At 41.8% G+C, this 23774-nt stretch overlaps 1 protein-coding gene across 4 annotated transcripts in view; it reads right to left on the bottom strand.

The window, feature by feature from the left end:
• Positions 1-15678, bottom strand: part of LOC141961836 (interleukin-1 receptor type 1-like) — a 33987-nt gene extending 18309 nt beyond the window's left edge. For 2 of the 4 annotated variants that reach the window (XM_074909197.1, XM_074909182.1), the window contains exons 1-8: positions 15633-15678; positions 14146-14227; positions 11474-11554; positions 10164-10230; positions 8261-8492; positions 6023-6212; positions 3016-3190; positions 1757-1822 (exon numbers count right to left, since the gene is read on the bottom strand). In XM_074909197.1, coding sequence (XP_074765298.1) covers positions 1757-1822; positions 3016-3190; positions 6023-6212; positions 8261-8492; positions 10164-10230; positions 11474-11476 — 733 coding nt within the window. In that variant the 5' untranslated portion in view covers positions 11477-11554; positions 14146-14227; positions 15633-15678. Of the gene's footprint in view, positions 1-1756; positions 1823-3015; positions 3191-6022; positions 6213-8260; positions 8493-10163; positions 10255-11473; positions 11555-14145; positions 14228-15632 lie in introns of those variants that run through there. The other 2 variants (XM_074909189.1, XM_074909174.1) reach the window with 2 other exon arrangements.
• Between the last annotated feature and the right edge of the window lie 8096 nt (positions 15679-23774).

Below are 23774 nucleotides of genomic sequence, written 5' to 3'. Positions count from 1 at the left end.
ATTAGTGGAAGAGTATAAATAAAACTTTCAGGCATGTAGTTGTAATGAAGCCAGAGAAGATGTAATCACCAGAAAAGAAGAGGCTACTGAGCCATTTCAGAGTATTTCCAACAGAATTAAATAACAACCTGAAGACTGCAGGACTGTAAACCTATAAAATAATACTGTTTGTATCAGACCCTGAATATTCCCACTGTTTAAAACAAGGCCTTCTGGACTTTGGAGGAACATAATTTCTATTAAAGCTCATTCATTATTCTAGTCAAAATCTACTCATCCTCACCAGAACCTGGCAGCTTCAGAATGAGATATCTTTCACAAGCTGTTGAGGTCAAAATGAAATAAAAAAAAAAAGAAAATCACCAAAACAACTGCAACAAAAAACAGACCCAAACAAACAAAACCACAAAACCCACCAGTATTTCAGTGTTGTTCACTTCACTCTAATACCATATACCCAAAGTTAGAATTTGGGCCAAAGTGTTTCACATGATGTGAAAAGAAGCATGAAGCCTCAACATGAGAAAAGAACACCTGATACATACAGTATTTACAAGTTCAACGTCAGAAAAAGCAACAGCAAAAGTAGCTGTGTAACATGGGACTACCTTCAGTGTGACATACATAAGAATAATCCACAACGCTCTGGCCTCAGCTCCCATGCAGTGCCAGAGCCCCAGTGCAACCTTTCCTCAAAGCTTCCCTCATGAGCTAACTGGTAATAAACCTTCCTCAAAAGATTACAAGACAGCTTGGATCCTGTACTGGGAAATTCTAGTAGACAGTCAATCACACCTCTCCAAAATCAGCTGATGCCCTTTTTAATCAAATATTCTGTTTGAAACAGTTCTCCTTGGTGCAAAATGAGAACAAAAGTTACAGTTCAAGCAGCTCCAAAACTCATTCTTCTGGACTCCATTCTGGTGCAATCTAAACACATATAGGTTTGCTTAGAAAAAGACTTGTATACCATATACTTGCCCCATAGAACTGCAGAATAATTGAAGTTGGAAGGGTCTTTGTAAGATCTCTAGTCCAATTTCATGCTCAAAGCAGGGCCAGTTCTGAGGTCAGACCAGGCTGCTCAGAGTTTTATCCAGTCAGGTCCCAAAACCTCCAAGGATGGAGACTGCACACCTTCTCTGGGCAGCCTGCTGCATTGCCTATCTGTCCTCACTGGGAAGAAGTTATTCCTTCTATCTACAATATTATTTAAGAGATTTCTAACATAATATCTGGGATACCCATCAACTAGCAGCTCGCTGTTTCACAGAAGATCAGTATCTGAAATCTTTTAATCCCCTAGAATAAGGAATAAAATCCAGGTTGTGGAGAGGGAACGGAGACAGGAAACATACAGGAGGAGGAAAAACTACTGGTCAACTAGTAACCATCCTAACATGTTACATATATGTAACCATATTTCCACAGGTACTGAGGATAGGTCAAGACACATATACTGAAGAGTGGTACCAAGGACAGATGGCAACAGTAACAAAACCAAATGCATCCCACCCAACACTGCTGGTCAAGAGACTCCAATCTTAGGCACACAGTTATTCTCACTCCAGACTACTTGTGGGAATCATGTTCTACCGTCTGTCTTCCAGATATCCTCAACCCATGGGCCTGTCTCCCAGTCTTGATGAAGTCAGTGGAACTGTTCATGTGTTATTTCAGAAAGACTAGGAGCTTATTTGTTTTACTTATTTAGCTTATTTGAATGTTAATGAAGTCTTAAATAGTCACTACTTACCAAGTTCTACTTCAATTGTATTGTTCTTCGGATAAATAAACTCTGGTCTCATCTGCAGTGGTCCTTCTAACAGAAACGAAGAGAAAAAAAAAAAACCTTCAGGCAAGAAGAGTTCCACAACATACATCAACTGATAGTTTTACAATGGTTTTATTGTTTGGTACTATTGTAGTGCCCTACTTAATACCAGTTTCAAATTTACAACAGAAAATATAAGAATTGCTGTACTCTATCCAAGTTACTCTATTTTAGCTTTCAAGTTAAAAAAAGCGCTTTAGCTTACCTTAAAAATACTTTAGAAAAATAAAAATATCTCAAATTTACTTGCAGTTGATATTGAAGTAATACAAAATCAAAAAACAAAACAAAAAAATATGATAAACTTTGTCAGAGAGATGGATAAAGAAGAGAAAGAGGGATTGTATCAATGACCTCCTAGACCAAGTGAATATCTATTTAAGTAACAGTAAACAAGCACACACTTAAACTGGGCTGAAATTGTATCGTTCTGCACAATATAGAGACTCACTGCTAACAACCCACTGTTCTTGTATCCCCTCTTTAAAATCAGAAGTTTTATTTAATCTGTAAAGATGGACATTCTACCTAGAGCCAACTTTTCTGATAGGGCCACTATCATGGCATGGTCAGGCTGTCAGCAATGCTGCCTACAAAGATGCAATCACAATAATCACAGCAATAAATTACAGTACTGAGAGAGGGAAACAGCCAGTTCCGAGTCCTGTGTGCAGAAAAGCTTAAGCAAGTGCCAACAGTAAGCTAATCCTTTCCAGAGAAAGCCTGAACAACTTTGTAGTATTTATACAGCTTGTCACATCTCCTTTCCATTCAATTGAGATTCTAGTGAACTTTGTAAGCAAATTCACCAACAGGGCCACAAGCAGGTGTTTTGCTGTGGTCTCAGCAAAAATTCCTCTTTTTTTATTTTAAATAATTTATGTAATGGTGCATTATTTGTTTTAGCAAAAACACCCCACACACACCCCCTAATAACCACTGCCTCCTCCTAATTCTTATTCCTAAGCCCACATTTCTCATTTCACCATGATAATTCTTCCTCAGAAGCAATGCTCAAGGGTAGCAACGTGCATTATTGTATTTTAACTTTACATTCAGGAAAAAATTAAAGATTTGCAACTCTAATTTCACAGAGCTGAAAAATAACATGCCAAATAGCTTATGTCTGCATACAAATATTTACAGCAGAGTCAAAAAAAGAATAACCTTAATGCACTCACCTTTAACCTCTAGACTCATGGTTCGTGAAACATTATATTGTTTTCCCATATATGTGTATACCATACGGCATGTGTAGTTTCCTCTGTCTTGTAGAGTTACATTGTGAATCAAGACAGCGTTTTCACCCTCTGCCAAAAGAAGTCGCTTGTCTTCAAGAAATCCAGGCTTACATTCCTAAATATATCAAAAGTACCTGTGATTTAAGGGAACTAAGAATCTGATAAGTTACTGAACTCCAGTGATTATTAATACACTTGCAAAATACTGATTTTTTTTGAAAGCCACAATGTGGGTTCTTATCTCTCATCACTACACTCTAACATGAAGCTTGATGACATGAAGCTCATTATTAGACATGTAGCAGAGTTTCTGAGAATAATGACTGCATTCTTACTTCAGAGATGAATGAGAGCTGCTCTAGCAGTCCTTGTGCTATGGTGTGTATTACTGGTTTTGTGCCAATGCAAATACAGTGAAAAACTTCCTTCTCTCTTCCCTGACTGATAAGCAGTTTACAGAATCATAAAATCATCTAGGTTGGAAAAGACCTTGAAGATCATCCAGTCCAACCATTAACCCAACACTGACAGTTCCCAACTACACCATGTCCCTCAGAGCTATGTCAACACAACTCACAAACACCTCCAGGGATGGGGACTCCACCACCTCCCTGGGCAGCCCATTCCAATGCCCAACAACCCATTCTGTCAAGAAATGCTTCCTAATATTCAGTCTAAACTTTCCCTGGTGCAACTTGATGCCTTTACCTCTTGTCCTGTCGCTTATTACTTGGTTAAAGGCTCATCCCCAGCTCTCTGCAACCTCCTTTCAGGTAGCTGTAGAGGGTGATGTGGTCTCCCCTCAGCCTCCTCTTCTCCAGACTAAACACCCCCAGTTCCCTCAGCCGCTCCCCGTACGACCTGTGCTCCAGACCCTGCACCAGCTCCGTTGCCCTTCTCTGGACACGCTCGAGTCATTCAATGTCCTTTTTGCAGTGAGGGGCCCAAAACTGAACACAGGAATCGAGGGGCGGCCTCACCAGTGCCGAGTACAGGGGTAAGATCCCTTCCCTGTCCCTGCTGGCCACGCTATTGCTGACACAAGCCAGGATGCCCTTGGCCTTCTTGGCCACCTGGGCACACTGCTGGCTCCTGTTCAGCCGGCTGTCAATCAACCCCCCCAGGTCCCTCTCTGACTGGCAGCTCTCCAGCCACTCCTCCCCAAGCCTGTAGCGCTGCTGGGGGTTGTTGTGGCCCAAGGGCAGCCCCCGGCATTTGGCCTTATGGAAACTCCTCCAGTTGGCCTCAGCCCATGGCTCCAGCCTGTCCAGGTCTCTCTGCAGAGCCTCCCTACCCTCGAGCAGATCAACACTCCCACCCAACTTGGTGTCATCTGCAAACTGACTGAGGGTGCACTCGATCCCCTCGTCTAGATCATCAATAAAGATATTAAACAGGAGTGGCCCCAAAACCGAGCCCTGGGGGACACCACTTGTGACCAGCCACTAGCTGGGTTTAACTCCGTTCACCACAACTCTTTGGGCCCAGCCATCCAGTCAGTTTTTTATCCAGCAAAGCGTGTGCCCATCCAAGCCACAAGCAGCCAATTTCACCAGGAGAATGCTGTGGGAAACGGTGTCAAAGGCCTTGCTAAATTCAAGGCAAACAACATCCACAGCCTTTCCCTCATCCAATAAGCAAGTCGCCCTGTCATAGAAAGAGATCAGGTTTGTCAGGCAGGACCTGCCTTTCATAAACCCATGCTGACTGGGCCTGAGCATCTGGTTGTCCCATGTGTGTTGTATGATGGTGCTCAGGATGAGCTGCTCCATCAGCTTCCCGAGCACCAAAGTCAAGTTGACAGGCCTGGAATTTCCCAGATCATCCTTCCAAAACTTCTCATAGATGGGCGTCACATTGGCCAATTTCCAATCTGTCAGGACCTCCCCAGTCAGCCAGGACTGCTGGGAAATGATGAAAGTGGCTTGGCGAGCACCCCAGCCAGCTCCTTCAGCACCCTCGGGTGTATCCCATCCGGTCCCATAGACTTGTGTGCGTCTGTGTGATGCAGCAGGTCACTGACTGTCTCCTCCTGGATTGCAGGGAAATTGTTCTCCCAGTCTCTGTCTTCTGGCTGAGGAGGCTGGATTCCCCCAATAGTCTTGCTATTAAAGACTGAGGCAAAGAAGGTATTAAGGACCTCAGCCTTTTCCCCATCACTTGTTACCATGTTTCCTCCTGCATCTGGCAGGGGATGGAGACTCTCCCTGGTCTTTCTTTTGCTGCTCACATACTTATAGAAACATTCCTTGTTGTCCTTGATTGCTGAAGACAGATTAATTTCCAGCTGGGCTTTAGACCTCCTGACTTCCACCCTGCATAGCCTCACAGCATCTTTGCAATCAAAATCTTTAGAATCATTTCATCTCAAAAGATGTACAGCTGCAGCGCCAAGGTTATTTTACATGTACAGGCCCACGTAGCTACTTTAATACCAGCATCAGATTTAAGATTTGAACTACTTTAGAATTTTACCCTAACATAGACAAAATACATGTTTCTACACTTGCATAGTCTACGGAGTATTTTGGCAGAATCAGAGCAAGCGGCAAAAAAATACCACACCATAATCAACAGACAGGACAAGCTTAATATTCTGTGAAATGGAAATAATTATGAAGACCCTTGCATTTCAAGAAACATCCAAGTTTTTAAACTTCTTATCTACATAAAATAATCAAAGAATAAACTAAATTTTCATACATCAACAAACCAAAACACGTGGTTTTGACTCTGGAAAAACTTGCAATCCAAAAATGGACAGTTGTTTTTTTAAAATATGCCTCCCATACCTCCTTACACCTCCCCAATAGTGTAGCAAGATAGGTGCCTTACTTAAATTGTAGAGAAAACAAACCTTCCCTTCCAAAAGCTGCTCTCCAAAGTTACTTCCTAACACATTTTAAATAGAGTATTTCAGAATATCCAAAATACATATGCACAATACCTTATACCAGTGTACTTCAGGCTGATTATTGTCTTCATCTTTAAAATGTTCTAGATCAGGGCATATAATCTTTCCAGTATTTGTGCTCATCACTTTTTGTTCAAACTTCATTTTTCCATTAAAACACAAACCATTATCATTTTTAAAAACTGTTAAATTTATAGTTTTTTTGTTAGAGTGGTTGAGGCTCCTGTAATTAGAATAGCAGACAAGTCAGGTCATTAACAATAAAGTTCCTTGTTTACAGCAAGTCAGGAAGTTTACAGAGAGGGACTTCAGCATCTCCACCAGCCTTGCCTCTAACGCCCCTGCTACAACCACCCTAGCCCTTAAACACCACCCTCAGCTCCTCACCCCCTGTTCCAGACCAAGAGATGGGAATAAGCTCTGATTTATTTTGTTGCAAGCAGAAGTGGGGTTCGCTCTGCAAGCAACAGAGGGGATGCCAGAACTGAGAAGTCCTGTGGAGCCTACAGCAGCAACCCAGTCTTGCCATTTTCAGCACTACATCTGCCAACACACAGTCATTCAGGCTAATCCAAAACATATCTGCACTGGAACACCCTTGGTGCCAAATGAACAGAAGACAGGTTCACCTCAGCATTCCTTGGAGGGACATACCAAAAAAACCCAGACTGTAACTCTCAGCAGAAGAGAGACAGAGCTTTTGAATAACATATACATCAAGGTGTGATATCAATGTGAAACCACTTCACACCAAGAGCTCACACGAACCTGTGGTACAGTATCTCTGCAGAGGAGAGAGAGATGGCACTAGAAACCAGAAGCCTATACCAGGAGTAAAGGAACAGTCTCTATTAATTCATTGTTCAACTCTTCTTTTCATAATGCTATGTTAAGGGAGAAGTTTCCAGAAAAGTAAACTGCATGTTTTGAGAGTCCTGTCTTCAACTTCTCTATACTGCATCTCGACAAACTTGTAATTAATATTTAAGTGACTGATGCACAAAATGTAGCCTACAGTTGACACAACTGAACTTTAGCAAGTTTTTTTTGTCCCTCTGACATTATGCAAGCCAGGGATGCAAGGTGCCTATGGGAACACATCTCTAGAGTAACTAGAAACATAGCAGAAAAGATTAAAGTAAAATTCTTCAAAGCTACTCAGTTAAAAGGATTACATTTCTTCTAATCTTCAATTTTAGCTTCATTATTGACCCTGGAGCACGAAGGTGCAAAGGCCTGTGACCACTGCCCACACTGGAAATTTCTGCTGATCACTGTTACTACACTGACAACCCAAATGCCTTCAGCATAACTGGTGTACTGTATGCACAGCAGTACACATAACTAGTAACTACTAAAACAGATTTTGGGTCATGGGAGAAGCCAGCATTGGCTGTTCTCAGTGTGCTGTGGCAAGACCACAAGGAAAAGAACAATTTCTGTGTTCAGTCCTAAAATTACTTTCCTGTTCAGCACACAGTGAATTTCAGCCATTATAAATAAGATTTGACCACCTGAAGTGGTGAAATCCAGTGCACTAATCTGAGCTGTAAATATGCCAAGAGCTTTAAAGTACCAAAGAGCTGAAAAGAATCTATACCTTTTTTCAATCTTCTCAGATCTTATGAGCAGTACTGGGGATGCATTACTTTCACTGTCTCTAAAGCTAACTAGCACATTGCTTTGCTCTTCACGTGCATTCTTGTTCTTGACCAGTAACATTTGGTAATGTTTTAAAATAAAATGTAAGAATGGTTTTCTGACTTTTAATTTGTAAATTTCTAAATGATTCACAAAAAGTTGCTAAGTTTTCCAGAATGTCTGTATGTGGTGATACTGGATAGCACGCAGTGTTTGCTCCTCTTAGATCCTTCTTCCATTTAACCACGATCAATGATGAAACCAAAATGTTCTTCTGATTTGTCAGTATCAAACAGCAATCTGAACACAGGAAAAGCTGAAGCAGTTAAAGACTTTTCCCTGTGACCTTAACACTTCATCCAAAACAAACACAAAAAAACAACCCACACAGGCTATCATGCTTTAAGATAAAAAGTCTTCCGTACGAACCCCTTTTTCAATGCTACATGAGTGGAAGAAAAAAAAAAAAGGCAGCACACAGAAACAAAAAGCATGGTCAAGACAGTACTTTTAACTGATCTAAGCTCTGTACCTAAACAAATTCGGTACACTCCAGTTCCAGGAATATATTATCACACTTGTAAGCATTAGCAACCCAGTTGTTTCCTCCTTCTCTCCTCCCTTCCTTACCTTACATCACATTCATAAAGTCCAGCATCTTCCAGTGTTGCAGGAATAAACCAAAGCAAACCCTCTCGTTGATGGATCCTGGCATCTTTCTCTGTGGTTACTGGTGTAGCACTACCATTTTTATACCACGTCAGATTGTAACCAGAGTGAAGCACTGGCAATGTAATTATTGGACAACTAACAGCTATAGGCTCTCCAACAAGCACAAAGTAATCACAAATAATGCATTCTTCTATTAAAAAAAAAAAAAAAAAAGAGAGAAAAAAATGCTTTTAATCTGTATACTTTTATGTTTTAGAAGTATTAATACCCATTCCAAGTTACACAAAATTAGAAAATAAACTTTCTGTAACAATTTACCATTAAAACATCACAAGGCTACCATTTTTTGTTTGGTTAGCATCTTCTAGTTGAGGATCTAAAACACATGCTTTACAAAGCTAAAGTGACAACATCCTTCTATTAAGGCAGTCAGCAAGAAGCACATGTAAGTCCAATGGCCTCAGTGCAAACAAGGGTGTAAGAAGATACATGGGATTCACCAGGCAACACAAGCTTCACAACTTGCCTGTCATGTCCTTCTTATTTAAGCATGTTAGTACTTTTGCAGAATTACCAGATACTTAATTAAATACTATCTACAAAAGCATGGCACAGACAGTAGCAGTGCAGAGCTCCTCACAGTACTCTGGCCATTATGACTGTGTGGCCAAAAACAAACTAGGAAAAAAAAAGGGGAGGGGGGGAAAGATCTTTTTTGACCTGAAGCACAAGGTGGTATGGAAAGAGATCAAGACCTCAACACATCAAAGAAGCTGGTGAACCAACATGTCATAATACAAAGGACATTTGGAGAGGCACAGTATTTAGATTAAGAAGTCTTGACTATAACTTATTATTTCCTTACTACATTTGCAGTTTCCGTCATTCTTATCCAGAAGGCCCTTTAATTTATCAACATTATGCTGGACATCACGTAAAAGGTGAGCATAAACAGAATTTTTATAATTATGGCTGTGTAACAAGTTGACAAGACACAATCATGCAGCCTAGCAAGCAAGTTTTTTAAACATCAGCCAAAACAATACCAGAGAAAGGACAGATACTGCAAGAAGTCATCAAGAACCCAAACCTGCAAGTGAAAACCACTTAGAGAATACCAGTTTAGCATGAAGAGAGGAGGCCATGTGGCTATAAAGCAGACTTTAAATGCTTCCAAACTTTTGCATACATGCGCAAGACTGAATTTCTATGAAACTGCAAAATGACTGATTTTACAGATCTTGCTGAACAACTGTATAAATACAAAGCTAATGTATTCAATGATAAAAAAAGTCTTCAGTAATCTTTCCAGACCTACCATCTTCCTATCATCTAATTTAAAGATTTCCAAGTAGGTCCCTATGGAACTTAAACTAATCCAGAGACATTAATATTAGACTGCTTATGCCGAGAGCAGCAAGACAAGTATCATTAATTAATGTAGTTCTAAACTTTACTGAAAAATTAGATCCATCATTAAAAATATTACTAACTAATTGTAAAGAAAAAGCCCTACTCCAGGCCTTTCAGGATGTCTCAAAGAAGGCATTCAACAGCTAAATCAAGGAAGGCAATCTCTTTGGACTTTTTTCATAGGAATCAGGGAGCAGCTAATCAAAGCCTCAGTACCCTGAACATTTTTAAATCTGGCCGCATAGATTTATGTCAATTTATCCATTCCATCCCCAGTGCAACTTCAGTCCAAGAAAAGGCACTCAGTATATCTTCAATATGCTGAAGCAAAACCAAACCGCAAATCCACTATTTGCTCTCAGTAACTCCTTTCTACTAAAACCACACAATTCATCTCTTGAAGGATTTCTTTTCTAAAATGGCAATTTCAGCAATGTATTTAACTTACCAGCATTGAACAGAGGTGTCAGTAGAATGAGATGACCAATGAGCAAAAATATAGATGTCATCTTTTGCTGCAAAGAATAATTTTTTTCCATTAGTGTGGTAAGAGTGTTCAAGCTGCACTGTCCTCTGTACCCTGCACTACTCCTTAAAAAAAATCAGAAGCATTACTCATCTTGGGGAGTGGACAAGTGGGCTCTTCAGAGCCCCAGCCTCTCAAGATTTCAATTGCAGCAACTGTTGGCCTCCACAGAAGGCTGCTCAGTTTTCAGTTTTCTACTGGAATAACTCTTGCATAAAGTGTAACTTTCTTCTGCTAGCATAGTTAATGAAAGAAAGAAAAAAACAACCCTCCAGCACAGACAAATTATGCTAGCATACAGTGATTTAAGCTATACCGTATAATTTTGAAACCAGGCTTGAATAAGCTACTCCTCCTTCCACATGTTTATGAGAGACACAATCACAAGACGTATGAGGTTTCATTCTTTGAACTGTTCTTGTACAGTTAGGCAGCAATGCTTTTAAGAGCAGATGAATTCGTAGTTCTTTGCAGGACAAGTACACTGTAACTCCTGAATGATGTAGCACTTAAATTGGTGTCTAAAGCCAAAGGTGTGGAAACCACAGCTAATTGAATTGCTGTGGTCAGACACAAAACAAAGTGTTCAAGATTTGTAGTTTCACTTCACACCTCAGGTCTTTGCAGCTTTCTCCAACAAAGGCATGACTGAACAGACACTCACTGCTCTCATGGCCCACAAGTAGCTTCCATGAAACCTCTCCACCTTAACCAAGTCCTGCCTCCCCCTCAGATTCACCTGCTTGATGACAAGATGTCATCAGAGCACTTCTCAAGCCTTCTACTGCCAGCCAGATGGCAAACACAACCCCCTTCTCTTCTGACAGCTCCTTGTAGGTTAAGGTCTGAATTTAGCTGTCTTGCCTTTCCTCAGTTCCTGATTATTTTCCATGCTGCTGCTTCTCACTCTAAAGCAATCTGGTCTCCCACACAGCAGTCTGTTGCAAAACATTCACTGCAAAGGTCCTAGTTTATATTTGCCTTCAGCCCAGCTAGAAACTAGAAGAGATGGCATTCCCTGAAAAAAACACATGGCCTTGACTTACTTTTTATATACAATATAGTTCACTTTAGTGACAAATAAGCCATACCAGCTCCATCTTTGGAAACATTTCATGTGCAAAGTGTTGGGGTAGTAGGGAGGGACACACAGAGCAAAGTTCAACACTTTAATATAAAAGCCTCCAAGTATGTACTTCTTTTGGACAGTTTATCTGACAAAACTCTCATACCATAGTCTTTATTTAGTTGCCTTGTATGTGGTTTTCCTGTAACTTGCCAATGAGCTTATCATTCTTGGAGTTTCAGTTTGCCTGTAAAGAGTAGAGAAGAGGGCGGAGAAGGGAAAAAGGATTTTACAAAACACATCACTTGGACAGCAGCATAGATATATTTCTACAGACATGATAAAATTTTCTACAGACATCCTAAATGTAAGAACAAGAGCATTCCTCTGCCTACACCAGATAGATGACTTCAAACAAAAGGGCAACCACAAAACTTGCAGTTAAAGATTGACCGAGAATTCTAGCAAAGAGATTTGGAAAATGAAGTCCCTGTCAAAAACAAGGCAACATTACATAGGGATCAAGCAAACAACAAAACTAGACATAATTAGCCACTTTGCAAGATAGATTTAACCCCAAAAGGAAACAAAGAATAATTTAGGGCAAGGTAAGAATAACTAAGCAATCCAGCAAGTTAAGCCTTACATTTTGTACCCAGTACTGGTCTCCTGTACTGAAGGTAGATGTCTTTCTAATACTGTATGCTAAAGCTCAGCTTTTTTGAAGTTCTATTCTTTCAAAATTCACACACCCAACCCCACCCCCTTCAAATATTGCAGCGGTAAAGCTTACAAATCCTGGAAATAAGAGAAGTCTCTAGCTTTTGTAGTTGGAATACCTCACAGTATATGGAGCATTTCTATTCTGGCCAATACAACTTCAAGAGACCACAGAAGATTTTTACACTTTTTCTTAAGCAGAATATACAGAGAAACACTACCCAAAAATCCACAAATGCAAAACAGCAAACTCTGTTTAAAAAGTAGATGTTTGTTCACGTACCTAATTACTTTAGCCTTGTAATGCCTGATATCCCACTCTAAGCAATATGAAATGCCCCTGTGATACAACCACAGAAGTTCAAAGATCTCACTGACGTAGAGGGAATGGCAATTTCATTGATAACACTATCTGCATACTTAGTTTGGAAAAATATTTCAGCTCAGAGCTTGCTGGGCTCAAAGGAAAAATGTACGTGAAGTCTTTTGAAATAAGAAGAAAAAAAAAAAAACACAACAAACAAAACAAAACCCCAGACCACCAAGCAATCATGCTTGTGGTTCTATCTACTAAAAAATAAAAGGTTTGATTTCCAAGTTACTTTCCAGTATTTATCTTCTCATAGTTAAAACACAACTTACTACTGCTCCTTCAAATTTCTAAAGTTACCATCTTGAAAACAGAGATAGAAAACATGGACCTAATTTAAGATATGGACATTTTGTTCTTTTCAGGATGTCTGTCTTCACAGAACCTGTCCTCTTACTTGCCTTAGGCACACTGCCAACTTTAAATGCCATAAGAAGAGGTTTAGAGACATACTGGTCCCTAAGTCTCCATGCAGTGGAATTAGTAAACTAGTCCTTGAGGAAGCTGTGCGAAAACATGTAGCTGTATCTTTGTTTTCTGAATTTTCTGTCTCCAATTTTTAAAAATTTTTACTTGCAATTAAGTTATAAATGGCATGGATATGGCACATCCTTGCAAAGGCCAACAAAATGAAAAAATGCTCGAGACAGTAGCATAGAAAGCATCTAGGCCCCTCAATTGCCTATCTGTCACTGTCACTGTTAATTTAAGTGGCTTTCAATGTTGATCACTGTCTATGGGGACTCATTACAGCAAGGGCAACCAACAGATGCTTAGCCTTTGAGCCATACAGAAGAATACAGAAACTGTGGTTCAACGGCAACTAACTCCTTATCATCTCCACAAACAACAAGATAGCATAGAGGTGTAAAGTGTCCCAATTTAGTGGCATACCTATATGAAAGAACTGCATTAAGTTTTGAATTAAAACTTTAATACAGTTTGATTGAAATGGAGCGGAGAATGTGGAGAACCAAACCTATGTATGGGCGGTTGCTCCAAAGTTCAGCCACCAAGACAAGATTCAGCACACTACAATTCATACAGTTCACATTTTGTCCCCTGTTGTGTTCACTCCTGTCAACAGGAGTAAGCTGTTAAGCAGCCAACCGGGGTTAAACCCTAACAGACTAGGACCTCGTTTGCAGTCTACCACTTCCCTGAGGCCCCAACTTTCCTGTCTAACATAATAAATACATAAACAAAATGCAGCTATTATTTTACAGGGGCATGCATGAATGCTGTCACACAAAGGGATGCACAAGCACCCTCTAGAAGTGGATCTGGTTATCCACTGTGGCATTCCAACACCGAAATCACGATCACAAACTTTAGTCTTTAAATGCCTCCTTTCCAGACAATCCTGCAAGTTGCAGGACTACAGAAAATTCATACCTTTAAGAGAAGCCCATTATTCAAGACCTTCTGTTGAAGACACAACAAAATGAAGTCACAGATATCAAATAATATTCACAAAGACTGCAATAGGTAAATTGTATAAGCTAAATTCCAGTTCAGCTTTGAGACAAAGTATTAACCACTCTAAATCTCAACAAGGGGTTTATTGCAGGTACTGCCTCAACTTTCACCAAAGCATGGGAGGAAGAAAGAAAAAATTCGAGTACAGTACTGTGAAGAGCTACCTGTTCACCCACTTCCACCTCACATCAAACAGGAGGCAATGAGAGCATCCAAATCACCTTGAAATGAGCGATCTTATCAGTATTTAAATCAATTGGAAACAGTACCTCCTTTCAGCATCAGTTGGAACGAGCTCATTTCGCAATCAGCACTTTAAAGAATTTTCTATGTCATTTCAACTCCTGATACCTGTCAATATAAAGTAATGCAGATTTTAATGCATACTATTTCTTATTTAAGTCAAAATTCTTACTTTTCCACTAACATTTTCAAAGTACAGTTAAAGAGTTAAAGAGGCATTTAAAAGGTTCAGAAGGGCTCATGCAGATAAAACTGTATGTATCAAAAATACACTGATGCAAAGTATTAAAAAATTCATGTATTACTCGACAGGGGGGGATGGGGACGGGGGGGAAATCTTACAAAGAAAAAGTAATTGGCATTTCTCATTTCAGAATTAATTTTAAACATGTGAATTAAGGATTCTGCATTATAAAACAGTTTTTGTATACAAGAGTTTTATGCCAATTTCTCAGCTTTTCCAGCACTCCAATTTCACAATCTATATGAAAGGCAAGAGTGTTCGTTTAGCAACTCCAGCCTGATTTTGGAGAATCCAAGCACGTACAAAAGGTCCAAGCCAAACAAGCGTGCAGTGGCCAAGTTTATGAAGAAGAAAAACAAAACACATCCAGCATTTCGCTCGAGTCCCTGATGAAAACTCTCCAAACTTAAGAGCTGCTGCTGAAAACAAACCGGAGCCTGGATTCACCTCAGTAGCTTTTTGGGTAGTTCGCTCAGTCCGACCAAAGCTGCAGCTGCCCGGGTCCGGGGCTGCCAGCGCAGCTCCTCGCTAGGTTTGCTACTGATTTTTGCAGCCAGCTCTTTGATCCTTTTACAAAGGGTTAAAAAAGTGGTCCTGTTGATCATGGTTATGCAATAAATAGTTGCTGTAGTGTTTTACCGGCTTAAAAATATTTATGGCAAGGTTTATCCTGCTTCCTGTTACAAGTACTTTAAAAAATGTGACAGCGTTCAGCGCTCTTACAATCTTCATTTTCATACCGTACTTCCTACCTGGCTTTGTATAACGCGATACACAGCGAGGAAGCGGGCACGAACACAAAATAAAAAATTACTCCGAGGAAGCTGTTTGGGGCCACTAAAAGCTGGAAAACCAGCAGCCACGAGCAGGAGTAGAGGCATCATGCAACCACAACGCGCATCAAAACGGCCCCCAAACACGCCTGAAATTACCCCAAAACACGCCTGAATTTAACACAAACCGATGGGTTTGGGTTTTTGGAAGCCACCAGCGCTGCTGACTGCCTGCCGAGGAGCTGCTGCCCGCTTTGGCCGCAGCCCGCGGTCGCCCCGATCGGCCGGGGGACGCCGGGCGGGAGCGGGCCCTCCCGCCGCTGCCAAACGGGCCACGGGGCGGCGGGAGACACGCGGGGAAGGAAAATCCGCGCTGCCGCCCGGCCCCCCCGCCACAGCCGGACACCCCGCTGCCCTCCCCGTCGTGCCGGCGGCGCTGTAAATCAAGCCCAGCCGAGCCTCGGGGGGGGACGAGGCGGCCGCCGCCCCTCCTCACCTCCGTCCGCTCCCCGCGCCTCGCCGGCTGCCCCAGCCCGGCCGGCCCGCACCACAGGGCGGGCGGGCAGCAGGCCCCGCCTCGCCCCGCCCAGCGGCCGCCCGCGGCCCGCCCCGCCGCCTGCACCGCCCGGGGACCCGGCCCGCGGCCCATAAGCGGCGGGGGGGGCCCGGCCGGCCGCCTCGGGGCGCGCTGGGTGGCCGTGGGGGAGCGGCGCGCCGGGCAGCCCCCGCCGAGCCGACCCTCGTGGTGGCCCCACCTGTGTGGTCTCCGTGGGGCGTCTCCCCGAAGTCTGAGCTAACCCCGTTTTCTCAGTTATCAGTGCCCCTCCTTTAGCCGCCACCGCTGGGTTTAGTTGCCCTTCAGGCCGTGATCCCAGGGCAGGGCTGTGTGGACACCAGGGTTCCCTCCGGCTGCGCCCGGGGCTCACGGCAAGCCCTGGCCGTGCTGACCCTGGAAAGCACGGGAGGCCTGTGGCCAGCTCAGCGTGCCGGCTTTGCCGCGCCCTGGGGCTGACGCCCCTTTTGGCAGCCCGGTGGGAACGGAGACGTGCATAAAACGCTAATTGACGACGTGAACTTCGAGTAACCAGTTTCTACCCACGCACCACGGTGCATCCAGGGCATGCCGGGCGTAGCAGTACCTGCCCTGGGAACGTGTGGTAGCACAAGTGAAAGCAGTCCTTGGCGAACTGGGCACCCCCTCATGGGGTGAGTGCCGGGACCCTCACTTATGACTGGTATTTACCAGAACAGATGTGTGAGTGCCTGGTGCCACCATTCCCGTATTCCATCACCTGAAGTTGCTCAGCCTTTCTATTTGGAGCAGAGCTTTGTTTGCTTTCCATAGTGTGTTTACTTTTTATCTGGTCTGGTCAGCTGCCCCTTCCACCATACCAGGGCATTACTTTTTCAGTTCAAACAATAGTTTCTTCCTTCAAGGTCTGGGTAGTAGCTCTGTATAGTTTTCATTCTTTAGTTTGATGGTGAAATTAAACGTGTTCAAACATAGAAAGGCAATTTTTTCCAGACAGGGAGAAGTTGCTCTGGAATTGTTTTCTCATCCTAGTTTTCAATTCAGCATCTTTTCCTCCTTGAGTTTGCCTTCACTGCCTTCATTTTGGTTCCCATAAGCTTATTTTTAGTCACTCCTCAAAGACATGACTGTAGGGTACTCAGAGCAATTGCTTATCCCCATCTCTGCCTTTATTCAAGATCAACATGCATTAAATTTATTTAAATTCCAGTTGAAGTAAACATACACTTTAATATGAATTAAAAAACGTAATGCAAGAAGAAGCTTCATCCTGGGGTTTGAACAATTTCCAGACTAGTGTAAAGGGACTGTCAACTTGGTTAAGGGTTTGGAAAAATGTGGGAAGGCATGTTTTGATTTATTAAATGGTAGAGGAGATCCTCTGTTCCGGTCTCACAGAACCATTGCTCTTTTCCAAGTAAGAAGCTTGGGTAGAAGAGCTAGTTTTCTTCCCTCTTGGCTTCGTTAACACTAATCAGAGGAAAGAAGGGATTCTCATACTGGCCTTCTTCCACATATGTTGACAATATCAGGATGAAGAGCTGGCTTGAGCCATGGAGCTCTCAGAGAGGAAAGCTGTGAAATGTTTACCAGCTTATCCAGTGATATAAAGGGGGAGAAAACCCTTTATAAGCTGGATGGGTAAATTTCTATTCCTGTTGCTGTATGTGATTATAAGCCTTTGCAAGCTCTCATGTCTATTTTAGCTGTGCAAAGTGCTTTTATCTGCTTTTGCCTTCACTGTTTTTGAGTCAAGGGTGGTGTTAAGATGACTGGCTAAATTGGGGGGAACTTCAGAGGCCATAGCAATCTTAAGAACAGAGATATTAGAGTGCTCTAAGTGTTTATCTGCCCAATACTTTGTTCCACAATATCCAAAGGACAGCAGCACTGCTTCCAATTAAGCTGCACAGTTTGAAAGTTGGTGACACAGGGGGGTTCTGAGAAAGAAGTGTCTCCCTAGCAATGACCAGGAAAGCTCTCCACCAGGTATCAGGGGAATAGGGAGCATGCTAGAAACCCAGCAGTCTCCCCAGCAGTCTCAAGGAAGACAACACACATGTATATAATATATGATAAGTGTTGAAGACAAAATGGTCATTTGTAGAATGTGGCACATATCACTATTTCCATAATTCTGATATCCCATATCTGTCATGACCACACTTTTAAAATAAAAACCCTAAGTACTCTCTGCCACTCATTTTAAAGAAACTAATCACTCCAAACCAAAAGTACACTTCCAAAAGAACGCACGCAAGTGTCAGTGCAGCCAAATTGTGATTCAGGAGCAAAGTATGCATTTTTCTCAGAGCAGAGGATGTTACCTAGAGTTTCCTAAGAGCATTGTAAATTAATCAAACATGAAACATCTAGTAAGACTCCATTTAGAGAGGAGTAATTTTGTGAATTTCTGTTTTTGTTCCACTGTAGAGCTGTTTTCTCGAGTGAGTTTTACAACCCAACCTGTTACCTCCGTTACACGGTCAACTGCGTGAGTGTACCTAGGCACCAAGTTCACACGTAATTGGGAAAAGCCTGTCATTGCTTCCAACTGCAGGCCTCTGAGGCATGTTTCAGGGCTCAGCCTCTGGGCCAATGCCAGGTTGCTGCTAGCCAGACTGCATTGTTCAGAAATCAGTCAGCACCAAGAAGCCAGACAGAGGTTTGTGTTCTTCAGTATGCTGGAGTAACTGGTCAGGGTGAACTTTAGAGCAACACAATAAGTTGTCCCAGTTGGCTCTGAAAGGTACACATCGATCACTGATGCTGGAAGTGATGACTATGTCAGGCTAGTTAATTCAAAGGCAGTCTGGTAATTCCACTGAAATTCTCCACAGGGTTCTTGGGACTTGTAGTTTAATATAGGTTAATGTGGAAAGCAAGCAAGAAACACAAATTTATTCCAGAGAGCCTATTTATACTGAGATAAATCTTGCTACAGCTTGCTGCAGCACCAAAAGCTACAGATCTTTGAAAACAAAACAGTTCTGCGTCTCCTACAGTCTGAACACACCTGTTTTAGCACAACAGAGCTTGTGCCCTCCAAGACAATTCCAGAAAATCTTAAATGCAGAGATGGTGGATTTTCTGGTCAGCCAAGTCCAAAGTCTAAATCAAAACTGAGTAGCTACATATGATACTAGATCTCTTCTCTTAATGCCCTCACTTTTCTCAGAAAGAACAGGGTAGCAACTGAAACACAAAAACACCGGCATCACATTGTACTCATGATAGTGCTTTCTGTGTTACCCCTTCAAAGGCATGTCAGACTTACTTCGTACAAATGGCAGTAACCTGAAACATGTTTTCATGTACTGAGGCTTGTTCAGTTACTCTGTCTGGCATTTCCACACAAAAGAGAGTTCCTATTTGGTCAGGTATACCCATACGCACTTAAAGCAAATTTATTCTGGATACAGCAACTGATCTTAAATTGACATTTTAAGTGAAAAACCTGAAGATACCAATTTCCTCAAAAGACAGCATTTGCAATTGCAATCTCATTTAAAATAAAAATAGATGCTTAATTTTTCTTTTTAAAAAAGCTAGAAGATCTTTCATCAGTTCTACATATTTCCATGTGCAGTAACTGCATCTTAAGCGGAGGTCCCTGCAGTTATGTGACTGTCACTGCAACACTTAACCAGGAATGCATGTTAGGAGCACCTTTCTCCTCCTGTCCACCCAGAATCACCGTGGATTTCTTCATAGGGTGCTTCTCTTCTGTCTTTTGTGCGACTCTTTTCCATGCCTCCTGAGAGCAATGCTGACAGTTGTTGGGGATTTTTCTGTTTTGTCTTCAGCACTCAGAAGCTCTATAGCCCTGTTTATTTCCAATGTGACTAAGCAGGCCCAAAACCCCACTTTTTTTGGCTTTACCACATTACTACTTAAGTAAATCAGCCATGCTTATATTTTTGACACTACTTGAATTGTACTGGTTTGAATTGAAGCAATTCTCAATGCAGATCCCGGAATGGCTTCCAGGTTATTATTGATCTCCTTGGGACTTCCTTGAGGTGGAGACAGTATGTTGGCACTAAGAATACTCATCAGAGCCAAAGCAAGTGATAGCTTCACTAGCCAGTAAGTGAATCATTTGAAATGAAAATCAAGTTTAACAACTTCATATCTCTGCCTGACACAGCCACCTCAAGATCTTATCCTGTTTTGTGGGTTAGAGCTCTTGGAGTCAGCAGAAGTGCAACTGAAATGGCTGTAATTAATTTGCAGTGAGGTCTGTAAGATGGGTGCAGTGTTTCATTCCTCATATATAGCTAGTGTGAGTTTAAAATGTCCTCATCTGTAATGACTATGATCTGTCTGCTGTTATCATGGAGCAGCTCTCTAACTTCTGCTTCTGCAATTTGCTATGTACAATGTGCACTCAGAAAGTATTCTTCAATGCTGTACAGTAAGGGGCAATGTGCTGGAAAGGAACCTGGAACTGTGAGCAAAGGAATCCTAGATTTAGCCTTCTTACTCAGCCAGAAAGGGACAGCACCAAAAAAATCTGGGCAAACTGTACAATGCCTTCATGTCTATAATCAGATTATCCAATGCCTTGCTAGAATACCATTAAAATTACATGAACAAAAGCAACAAGTAAGATGAAGTAACAAAGTAGTCTGAGGAAACCCATGCAAGAATATTCTTCTTCAAAGTGCTAGGAAAGCACTGAAAGGATGCACATAATTTCAGCAGACCCTGAAATATGGTGATTGAAAAAGAAATAATCTTTAGGAGACATAACTTGTAGTAGATTGAGCTTTGAAAAATAAACCTCTGTCCCAGGAGACACTAGGGTAATGTTGGTGATTTCACCCTAGATTAGAAGGAAGAATTGGTTGCTTTAGAAGCACGTAGAAATTCTTGTACTGCTGCTTTCTCCTACCACCTGTACAAGTTATATCCTCAGAGCAGCAGAAGACATAGGAAACAAAATACAGAGCTACTTTTGCCTGAGCTGTGACATTCCTTGCAGCAATAAAAGCAAGAAAATCAAAGCAGCAGATGTGTGGAAGATAATGCTCATGATAAAACAAGTTAATTATTTCTCTACATCAACTGATTTCCCATGACTGGAGCATGAAACCTTTGCCTCTGGAGAGTAAATTACTGTCTTTCATAGGGCTGAGCTCTAACTGGCTGAACATAAATCACTGTGCTATCTGCTGCCTCAAATGCTTCCAAAGGCAGGCAGAATACTCTGCTTAATATTTTGCCAAGCAGTTGGGTTTTGTCTGCTGTGTGCATGTTAAGGGGTCCTGTGCTGGCATTGTCACTGAGTTCTTCCAGAAGCTTTGATTTTCTCACCTTACTTTTGCTGAAGTGTCATAACAAACAAGCAGTAGTGCCATTGTTAGTAGTTTTTTAATTGATTAGTCATCAGAAGCTTTGTGCACAAAGTGAATAAGGATCTGATGCTAGCCTAATTTCAAGGAAGTCTTAGGAAAAGACCAAGTAATCTGGAATGGAGAACACAGCTGGAATTGCAACATGCTGCCTCATTCAAAAATTTTATACTCTCAGGCTGCTTGGAGAAAATGGCTCATAAATTATGCTTATTACTAGATTTTTATTTCTCTATTAATAACACCTATCCATTATTCTTTAGTACATGTAAAGTCCAAAATGCATTTCGTGACACAGTGATTTTAGTTTGCAACCACTGTGTACCCACCCTACCATAAATCTGGGTTGCAAAAAGAGGAGCCAAAGGCAAAGAGAAAGGGCGGTTGAAACTGAATCAGATTAGAAATAAGAAGTAGAAACTGGTCTTCAGTCATCAACTTAACAGTACATGTGGAGGGAAATAAACAGACTTCAAACAGAAGACTGCTATGGCTGTGTCATGCTATAGCTGTTGCTCAGTGCTGGCATATTAGCTCTAATTAAGATTGGTCCACCTTAAAAAATGGACAGATTTGAAGTTTTTGAGGCAGATTTTCATTGCCATTTCCACATACAAAGGGAAGTTTCCTATGACAGAACCCACCCTGTGACGTCCTTGCCATTTGTTGTAGTCCACTGATCAGGACACACCTAATTTCTCCGTAGGCTTTTAGTCATCAGCAGCATTTGTGAGGCATAACACTACCCCAATAAGTTTTGCTTCTTTCCTTTTCCTTCCCCATGTCCTTCAAACACAAACATTAGCTCAGACTTTTGTAAGATAAGCTTGCAATTTTTCTTCTCTTACCCTAAGGAGACCAACTCATTACAGCACAACAGGTTCTCCTACATCCTATCCTTGTCTTACAGCCCTCAGCAGAAGCTAGAGCACTCTCCAGCTTTCTTGCTGTCAAGGTGTCAGAGTGTCCCTCTTGTCATGATAGGGACTGGGAGCTCAGGGAGTCTCAACAGTTCTGTGATACCCTTGGATTAAATTAAGGTGAAACCATACCAAACAACCAGTTAAAATGTTTTATTTGCAATAGAAAAATATTTAAACTTGGAAAAGATAATAGGCAATGTATATCTATAAGAAAGAAGAGAAAGAGAAAGAGAAAGAGAAAGAGAAAGAGAAAGAGGAAGAGGAAGAGGAAGAGGAAGAGGAAGAGGAAGAGGAAGAGGAAGAGGAAAAAGAAAAAGAAAAAGAAAAAGAAAAAGAAAAAGAAAAAGAAAAAGAAAAAGAAAAAGAAAAAGAAAAAGAAAAAGAAAAAGAAAAAGAAAAAGAAAAAGAAAAAGAAAAAGAAAAAAAGTAAGGAGAGAAAGAGAGTCAAAGAAATCTGGTCACCATCCCTGAATCCAGAATTGTCTCAGGTCCGGTAATCTGGGGTGGTGGGTGCACACACAGCAAAGTTTCTGCCAACTTTAAATTCATCTTATCAGCTGATTAATATACTAGACAACAAAAGGCAGGTATTCCATAAACTCATTTCCATGAGAGACAAGGAAAAAGGTGAAATGTGGGTTCCGCACGTACATTGAGGGGGAATGGGGTGCACCACCCCTTGTCCAATTGAGTCAGTGGTCATGCTCCCCCTGCCCACCTTTGTTTTTTTCCTCAGTCCCCACAGATTTTTGCTGACTTCATGCTTTGTGAGCAATCATCCAGCTTCTGGGGTGGAAATGCTCACCTCTTATCAGGCCTTGTTGCCTCTTCAGCTTTACACAATAGAGTCACAGAGTATTGGGTTTACACAATGCAGCCAGTGATTAGCAGTCCTTGTTCTTGATGAGAAACATTTGGTTTCACTCAGTCCGTGTTTCCTCCCTCTGGGGTTTATCTAAGGAGTTTGTCAATGCAACTGCAAGGGAGTGGGGGGGTGCATCCTTCCATACACTCCCACTTCCTTGGGTGACATTCCTTGGGTGACATTCCTTAAACAATTACAAAGACCATGGCTTGTCCTTGAGGTTTTCTGTGTCGATGAATGTTTGAGGCATTCCTTCCTTTGGTTCCTTACACCCCTGTCACACTCCTTTCCTTATATTTCCTTCTTCCCGTTGCCCAGCTGTACATGTGCCATTTCTCCTTATAACTCTCATTTCAGGGCAAGCTCTCCAGGACTTTCAGCTCCCAGGTGTCTCAGGCCTTCACAAAGACTGACTTGAGCACTTAGGACAGAGTTCATCTCAGCAGATGATCCATCGGTGATCATCAAGTTGTGAGGAGCAGTCCTCTGACTTGCTGCCCTCTGCTTGAAAACTATCATCTCAGGCATAGAAATCTATCTGTACCGTGGATGTCTGCGCTGGAGGGGATGAATCCAGTCCTCAGAGCTGCCTGAACAGCCTGCAGCATTTCTAATACATCTTATGCACTTTTAATTAATTATTTGTTTTATGATAATTCCTTTTACTGGATCATGTTACAGAAGGGAATGAAGACAATTTCCCTCATGGGTTGCATTACTTTTTGAACTAATAATTTATTTTTCTGAAAGTACCTGCAGGAGCTTTTTTTGTTCCCAGCTGAAATGTTCCACTGCCTGAAGAGCTGGCATTCTCCTCAGCCAAAAGAAAGAAAACAGTAATGTGGAATACAGAAGTAGTTCATGAGCTGGAACCTTTAAAAATGAGTTGGCAAATGCTGACACTGGTGTTAAGCAATCCCATCTAACATTAGCATTATGATTTATCCCTTGGAGACATTCA

This window comes from Athene noctua, chromosome 1 (genome assembly GCF_965140245.1).
Source record: "Athene noctua chromosome 1, bAthNoc1.hap1.1, whole genome shotgun sequence".
NCBI lineage: Eukaryota > Metazoa > Chordata > Aves > Strigiformes > Strigidae > Athene > Athene noctua.
The sequence above is the reverse complement of the archived record's forward strand: the minus strand, read 5'-3'. Positions and strand labels throughout refer to the sequence as shown.